The 8870-nt window shown below is 38.9% G+C and overlaps 1 protein-coding gene across 1 annotated transcript; it reads left to right on the forward strand.

Moving 5' to 3' along the window:
• Positions 1 to 633: 633 nt before the first annotated feature.
• LOC144640796 (coiled-coil domain-containing protein 171-like) lies at positions 634 to 8637 on the forward strand (the record flags this gene model as incomplete). The annotated part of the gene is made up of 8 exons (XM_078499868.1): positions 634 to 928; positions 2422 to 2557; positions 3198 to 3274; positions 6040 to 6214; positions 6649 to 6761; positions 7741 to 7829; positions 7945 to 7985; positions 8543 to 8637. Coding segments are annotated over exons 1-8 (867 nt in total), but the record flags the coding sequence as incomplete, so codon positions are not given.
• Positions 8638 to 8870: the final 233 nt, after the last annotated feature.

Here is an 8870-nt window from a genome sequence, read left to right on the forward strand (position 1 = left end):
TCGGTAATAGAGGACACCTTTTCTGTATGTCTTAACTTGATTTGCCAGTTGATTTTAGTCATCAAAACAGCTTACAAATTAACCTTTCCGTGTTCACTTGGGGTTATTTCGTTTCCTTTTGCGTCATCGCAAGTAGAAGTAGTCAGTTGATCCGTGAGAAGTGTAACCTTTTTGAATGGCATGGACTGTGAGGCTGTCATGGTTGATAAACAAAACAATCACGATCAGTGTTAAATTGTGTTTTTAAGACAAAAAAAGTGATTTCAGTAAGCGGAGGGTAGTTTCTTTTGAATTCGGTTTGACCTTGTTAGCTCTTGTTCCGTGCATGCTATAAAGTTGCCTGGTACCCAGAAGTGCCAACTTTTTACCTTTGTTAATATTCTAATGTATTGTTTTTACGCGTGACTGTAACTAAGACCGAATGTCCGCTAAGAAAATTAAGGTTGTTGCTAATTCAGCCACGCTTTGTACAGCAAAAAAGGTTGTTAGAAGTGAGAGCAAAACGTTTTTAGTCAACCTTGAGTCAACCTTACTTGGTCTTACTTGCCATCTGTCCGAGGCAATCTGGGACGAAGCTGGAAATGAGCGGGAAAATGTGGTCAGCGGTAACAAACAACAAAACAAATCGCGCTTTTTGGGAAATTTTCCGTTGAAGGCTTCCTTCACTTTCGTTTTTCAGCGTATTGTTGTAATAACAAAAGAAAATCAAATGCCGTTCTAATGGATGTGACATAAAGCATCGGCTCTTCGTTCGCTAATGGTTACAAAATAGTATAAATCATGCAAGATGGCGACGAGTGACTGGAGTTCTACTTACACCGACGGACGAATCTCGGCAAGCGCATCGATTTCTCCCATTCCAGTTTCAACGGGCTCCCCTCCCGACAGTGGAAATAGTTCGCCAAATTCTCCTGCATTTGCTCAAGATGTAAGCACCTTTTTAATTAAAACCTTTTCAAGTAAGAGTAAATTCCCCTGTAGACTCTAATATCATTACATTTATTACACGATCATGTTGATTTCCTCGTGTCATTGAGGTTTAGTTGAAAAAAGTTGATTTTTGCTAATTTACTCATCTCTTGAATTTGCCTGCAGTTAAATGACACTTATTGTGAACGAGAACGTTCTAATTTTAATGCGATTTAAGTCACAGGAAAATCAATTTAATCCATACGTATATGTTTTGTTCGGTACGGTTTGATCGGCTTGTATTTTATCATCGCCTGTGCATGTGTAGTTAGTGTACACAATGGACGATGTTTGTTCTGGAAATTTACTACAGTATGCCGACATCCGCTAATTAATGTATGATTGTCGACTTTTTAAGGTATTATGGTTTTAACACCCAGTTGCCGACATAAACAGATCATCACCCCGGTAAAATAAGATATAAACAATCATGCTCTTTTGTTTCCCAGTTTATAAACTTTCTTAGACAATGCTTAATCACCTGCCATCTTGTTTTGGGATTTCCAAGGAGTTTTGTTATACAGAAAATAAGAAACAGTAAAATAATTGGCTACTTGGCTACTAAGTAGCATTATTAATCTACTGCTTTCAGGGATGTCGCTAAGGGCCGTCTGCTGGCGAATTCAACCATAAAACTTGAATCCCGCTGAGATTTAACATGAAAAAAAAAGACTAAGGTGAACTTTTAGAGCTGCCAAGGCCAGAAAAGTCAGCTGGGCTTGTTGATAAGCAGGCTTATTTTTTTCTTAGCTACATCCCTGAGGGTCCTGCAGTGGGAAGAACCCCAGGATTTTTAGGTTGACTTCCACACTCCTAACGTCGAACAATAACCCTCCAAGTTAAGACCATTTTAGTCGCCATGGCGACTAAAATTTTGGAGCCGACTACTTAATTGGAACCGAAGTCGCCAGCGTGGCGACTAACATTGAGAAGAAGGATTGAACATGTGACTTAAATTTTTCACTGGCGACCAAACAGAAACTTCAGTCGGTGGCCAAATGACCACTAAGGAAAAAAATAAACTGGGAGGGTTGTTACAACAAAGGATTTTAAAATGGCTGATTGATTGGCTAGATTGTAAATTTCCATTTTTAAAGATCTAGCCAATCAAATCATGAGTCCCCATTCTTGTCCCCATAGCCCTTTTTGTTTCTTTAGCTGGCAGGGCTTTGGCATGAGAAACAAAGGGTTCTGGAGACACAGCATTTTGAGTCCTAGATTTTTAGCACTTCTGGTGGTATTTTTGACTTCCGTTTCAAACAGCCAATCAAAAAAAATTGAATTAATTCCAAAGTCCTATGTCTCAGGGCTCTTCATTTATTGAATGGCTCTGAGGATTAAAATTATGTATCCCCAGAACCACTTCTTCCCCGTGCACTAGGCTTCACCTGCTAAGAGGGATAGGTGGCTTTGGCAATGAGAATGGCAATTTAGTTTCCTTGTTATTTTCAGAGCATAGAGCAAGCTGACGATATGGATGAGATTCCAGGGAACAGTGATCAAGTGGCAGAATATGAGAAAGAAATTCAGGAACTCAGATGGCAAATTGAGAAGCTGCAGGAAGCTGGAAATCTCAAGGATTACACTGGCAAGAATCACTACTGACATTTTTGTTGTCAATAAATTTAATATGATTTCAGTTTAATATAAATTCATACAATTTTTGTGGAGGAAAGATTGTGTGTCAATATTTGACTAGTACTAGAAAGGATCTGTGATAAAAATCCAGCTTATAAGCTTACACTTCAATGGGTTAAATGCTTTTTATTTTCTTTGATCTCCTGTAAAAAACATAACTGTTAAGTATGTGTTTAAAGCACCTTTAAGGCTCTGTTAGAGTAAAATTCATGGTCTAACCAATAGGTGCCCAAGGCCATGAGGAAGATCTAGTAGGTAAGTGAATGTCAGGGTAAAATTCTGTCAAGCGACACAGCATTAAAACAGCAACAGGGAGACCAATGGAATTCTAACAGTGAAGGGCAGTCAGTTCAAAATTGCAATATGAAAGCTTTGAAATTTAGATTGAGAACATGTATACCCCCCCCCCCCCCCAACAAGATCTCATTTTTAGGGAGTTAGGATCATAATAACATTTTGTGTATTTGCAAGTACCGTGTTATCTGCATTACTGTTAGTAGGAATGTGCTTTTTCAGTGATTCTTTGTAAGAGCCAACTGGTCTATGCTATTCAAAATGAATGACAAGAATTTTTATAAATTTTAATTTAGATTCTAATGAGCTGAGGCGTAAACTTGCTAGAGGTGAAGAGGAACAGGCAGACAAAATCAGAGAATTTAATGAAGAGGTACGTGTCATATTAGTAAGTTTTAAGTTCTGTTTTGGGATCTTAGGCAGTAACTGTGGCTTAAAAACTGACATTCAGATCATTATAAGTGTGAACTCGTATGACTATAGGAATGACTTTTGAAGTGCATATACTCACGAATATGACATGTAATGCCATCTTCCTTCTAATGACTCCATGTCTACTGTTTAACGAAAGGGAGGAGTGAAAGCTCTGGGAAAACTTTGGCTGAACAATGCAGACCAGTGCATTGCTACATAATGCTTTTAAAGGAACAGTGTCACTGATTTTAGCCACATTTAGGCATGAGAAATGGCCATCAAACCGGGTACAGATGGCCAAAAATGAAGAAGATTGAAACAAATTGCGATGCATGTTTTTGAAATACTGTTGGGCTGAACAGCTTTCAAAGTTAATCTTGCTTGTAAATTTAAATTACCGGTTTAATGCCCAGGAGACACATTTGGTTGTATTGAAGCTATTGGTTTGTCATTTAGGGACTGGTCATAAAGTACAGGAGGGGGTGGGCCGGAAAAATCGATCTTCTAGTAGACAAAGTTTTAGTGGCCCACCCTTCCTGGTTAACACAAAAAATGTAGCCCACCCTTTTAATCCTGACACAAAAATCACTGACCCCCCCCCCCCCTCCCCAAATAATAGATAAAATACCATTAACCTCACTTGTTATGGTATCAATCGGAGTCTCCAATAAATTGACGGGTCAAATGTGTTGTACATGACCTTCCAGTTCTGAAGTTACGAGGCTGTAATATCTCGTCATTCTCTGAGTCACGTCCATCGTCGTCACTGGGCTCACCAACCTCAAATACAATTTCATCATCCTCATCATCAGAAACATCACTGTCCACTGATTCAGAAGGATTACCATCATCATCTTTGGCTTTAGGGTCTTGACAAAGGGCAAGTAACACAATTTTGGTAGATTTTTGTGATCTGGAATTGGCCTTGGAACTCTTTCCAAGTCTGGAGCTGAACAGGGAAATTTAGCACAAAACCCACACTGGGTTTTGTTTGTGTTCTGTCACCTTTTATATAGAGCTCTCCCACCTGAACATATTCTTCCATAAACGTATCTATTTTCTTAAAGTATGCAGATCCTGGTATGTCTTTCTTCTTTGAATCTGGTGCCGAAACAAACTGGCGTAGTTGTTCTGTGTTGACGAAAAACTGTGCATTCTTGTGTGGGGTCAGAAATTATTGCATGTAATCTCCAGCTGGACCTGGCTCGTGATTGATTTTTTCAGCCACATTCCGGGCAACGGTACACGCATTTTGTTTCATTGCTAGCTCATCGCGTTTCTTGATATCATCAAGTGAGAGAGCTGCAATTTCATCTTGTGTCAGTGTCAGTCCATCAAGTGCGTCATGGAGCTTCCATTGCATGGCCCCCTACCAACCATCCGATCTCTCTGCCTCATTCTGGCTACTGTCATCTCTTGCTCTGTGAATTCTATTCACACGATCAGAATTGAGGATTCTAGCCATCTCAGCATCCCTATATCTCAATTCTACATTGCTGCTTCCCACACCAGGCCCTGCATCTGTATTCTTATGTCAGTCTTGCCTGGTGGCAACTTCAGCTCGTTGATGCATTCTAGAACCTGGTCCACCTTTCTTTAGAGAACACCATATACTTCCCACAACTGTTCTTCGGCAACTATGATGTTGGTAAATTCTTGCTCTAAATGGTCTATTATTGAAACTGCTGCATCCTTCACCTCATTTCCATAAGCTACATCTTCAACTTTGACGTAAATCTTGTCTTCATCCCATCGTAACATAGCTGCATTCATTTCATATTTGCGGAACTTGCAATTTGGCGTTTGTGTTACTGACATTATGTCTTCATACATTGAAGTGTTTTGAAAGTAAAGACAGTCATGAATGTGTGCACAAAACCGCCTTTAGTTAATGGAATATTGCTATATCCTGTGTTCGTTGTGTGACATTCTTGCACCACAAGATGAATGTAGATTTACTGCATATTTACCACATGCAAGTCGGTTGGCTTTTTGCGTGTTGTAAAGATGCCATATCAAAAATGGGGAAAAGGGATGTCAAATGGTTAAAATTACTTTTTGAAAAAAGATGTTCACAAAAGAAGCTATTCAAGTTTGTAATACTTTAAACCCTAATTTAGAAACAGACAGTGACACAGATACTGAGGATGACTTCACTGATGTAGACTAATTGTTGCATGCAATGGTATAGAGGTTGTTGACATATTCTCGTAAAAACAACTAGCTGCCTATGTAGCCAGGAGGTGTAATAAGGAGAAGTTTTATTCCAAGTCATTTATCAAGCTACATTACTTCCAATTTAAGTGTTAAATTTTGTTTATATACATACATGTATCACCTGCAGCTAATAAAATTGAAGCATAATTGTTCATGACCCACCCCTAATGTATTGCATGATGTTTCTTGACCCACCCCTTTTTACGTGCACAAAAATGATGGCCCACCCCCTCCTGTACTTTATGACCAGTCCCTTAGATCCAGAATTAATTTCATTGCAAACCATAAGTTTCATAGGAGTCAGTATTTGACAAAACATAAAAAAATAAACTTAACACCTGAAGCCATGACACAGTCCTTTAAGTTACTCTTCTTTTTCCTAAGCTTGTTAACCAATCTTAGCTACTACATGTAGCTTCCAGTGAGTAGAACTTCAGTTGAAACTGTGTGGTCTTACGTACCTGTTCTACTGACAGAGATGTTAAAATAAGTTGGCTGTTCTTGTAGAACATGGGGTTACAAAGCCAAGTGGCCAAACTCCGCTCTGCTGTGGAGAAGGGAGAGGCTAACAGACAGAAGCTGGAGTATGATTTAACTATCGCAAACAGGGTAGCCAATCAGGAAAAGAGGGCGGCAGGAGAAAGGGAAAGTGCTCTTCAGAAAACTAATGCAAGTCTCAAAGGTATGCTGTACATGTTCATTAGCCTGCAAATGTGGCCGTCTCTCACTGCTCCTCGCCACCAGAAGTGTTCTGGGGAGTGATGAGAGGTACCGGTAGCTGTATTTGCAGGTTATATGACTTGTTAAACATAGGTGAAGTCTGCGTTTGAGCCGATCAGGCTGGAGCTTTTCCTGCTTTTGGTTGCATGAAATGACTACTTCACCCTGGATGGGATGCTAGTCAATTGCAGGGTTACCCCCGCGTTAAATTCGCTGGTGTCCATTTATACACCTGTGTGGGGAGAGGCAGGTCTGAATCTTTTTTTTTAAAGTTTAAACAGACATTTGGGTGCTAGTCTGCTGATTGTTATTAAAAAATCTGGCAGGATTTTGTTGGTTTAGACTTCAGTAACACATGCCAAATGTTTGTTCCTTTCACTTGTCATGTGTGTGAAGAAAACATCAGTCAGCTCAAGAAACAGTTACAAAATGTTGAGGAAGCCTTGGAAGCAACCAGGCAATCTGCCAAAAATGAAGAACACAAGTCCAATCAGCTACTTGCTGAAAAGGTATGCAACATTGTACAGTTAAATTGTTGTTGTTCCTGTAGCAATAATAACATAAGTGGCCCCCCTTGGGAAGAAGAAAACTGCTCATAATGAGCTGTCCTCTTACGGGAATGATCCTCGTAAGCTGCAACTAGCAGCATAACAGGCTGCTTACGTTAGCTTGCACCACTCACATTAAATGTTGCTAATACTAATACTGAATGTTTTTTTTATTTTATTGTTTTATACTGACAATACTGATTGAATCATGGCAAAAACTGTATTGTGATTAGATTTTTTTGCGATGTCTGCTTATAAGAGTTTGAAAACAAAAGAAAAGTTTAAATTGTTCCCCTCGAGAGTGTCCAGGTCCTCAAGGTAAATGTCCACTTATGGGAATGTGAAAAATACAGAGTTTGTATGGAAGTTCAAATGGGCTTATGTCAAGGTGGTCATACCGGTAAGTATGTACAAGAGTATCCAATGTTAAGGGCCTAAATACATGAGCTGGGCTGGCCCAGATAGCGATGCTGGCTCAGTTTGCAGCTCTAGATGACTTCTAGCTTGGTATAAAATGTGCCGAGCCTGGGATGGACTAGACTTGGCATGAACGACAGTTTAAATTTAGCATGGATAATTTTGGTGTGAAGCTGGCCAGGATCTCGGCATTGGGATACAGAGATCTCGGCTAACCGGGCTGGTCTGGTTGTCATGTAATCGAAAAATTGATTTTTGATGCGTTTAACAGATGTGTCGAAATCTTGGCAAACTGAGCCAGCCTGGCCATCAGGGCCAGCCTGGCTCATGTAATCAGACCCTAAGAGAGCTTCAACTGTATCAGCGTAACTGTAGGTCAAATTATCCAAGGTCATAATTATGCATGAAGTAAGGACCCTCCTGAAAACCACTTATAGTGATTGGAGGCCTCCTCATTAAATATTATTTAAGAGGACCATGATTTTATGGTTGTTGTATTTATCACACTATTTCTGTTTTACAGGAAAATATGATTCTTCAGCTCACAAACCAACTCCAGATTGAGGGGGAAGAAAAAAGAAAACTCCATGTTGTGATCGAAGAACAAGAGAGGTGATAACCTTTTTTGTCCTTTTACCAATCACACAATAATAAAACATTTTGAATTTTTGAACTACTTTTGCATCAATAAGAGTGTGGTTTTGATTGTAATTATCTTGATCCACAGTTTGTATGCTGAGCTGCAAGAAAAGTGTTCTTCTCTTGAAAGTAAGTCAATTGTCAGTAGTGGAATAATTATGAACTAAATGTATGGTTTTTAGGGGGCTCGACTGATACAGTCATTTAAACCATGCCAAAGAAAATACAGCCAATCAGAATACAGGAAAGCCGTTGTATATTTGACGGTATTCAACCTAACCTTCCCATTATGCACTGTGATCTTATTCTCTATAAAATTTACATGTAGTAAGCATATTTTCTATGGCACGGTGTAAAATAGTAACACAACACTTCTCGTGGTATACTATGGAATGTCCCACTTGTCACTTGTATTTTCTAATAGTATACACACTCGACTAAGAAATTGTGTGTATACCCAGAAAATACATTCAAGTGGAAAGGTTTTAAGGAAATTTCAGGAAACTTTTTGCAAGAAAATGACTTTCTGCTTCTCTCACAGTGTCTGCAACAGAACTATATTATTTTATAAACATTCAATAATTATTATTTTACACTTTACTTTTTAATATAGCTGCACTAGTTACTCTCACTGAGTAAATGTAATATTTTGAATTATAAAGTTACTTTGTGATGATATTGCTCAGCTCAAAGATCAAGTCAAGGAGAGACTTTGCAGAAGCAGCTAAGAGACTTGGAATTTTGTTCTGAAAAGGAAGACCGACTGAAGAAAGAAATCGAGGTGCGCTCTGAAATGTCTTTTGGAATTTAATATTGCATCCTTTATCTTCTTGTATTTATACAGTCATTACATTTATTATTAATAATTAATTTACTAAAAATAAAAATGTGCATGTTTAACAATGCACATAGCAGCTTTTATTCACATTAATTATTAACAGCCGAGGGCTGTCATTAAGGGCCGTAACCTGTTACGTCTGAGCTCACTCAATGTCATGGGTGAAGACGTGGATT

Source organism: Oculina patagonica, unplaced genomic scaffold (genome assembly GCF_052425735.1).
Source record: "Oculina patagonica isolate OP01 unplaced genomic scaffold, crgOcupat unplaced486, whole genome shotgun sequence".
NCBI classification, from domain to species: domain Eukaryota; kingdom Metazoa; phylum Cnidaria; class Anthozoa; order Scleractinia; family Oculinidae; genus Oculina; species Oculina patagonica.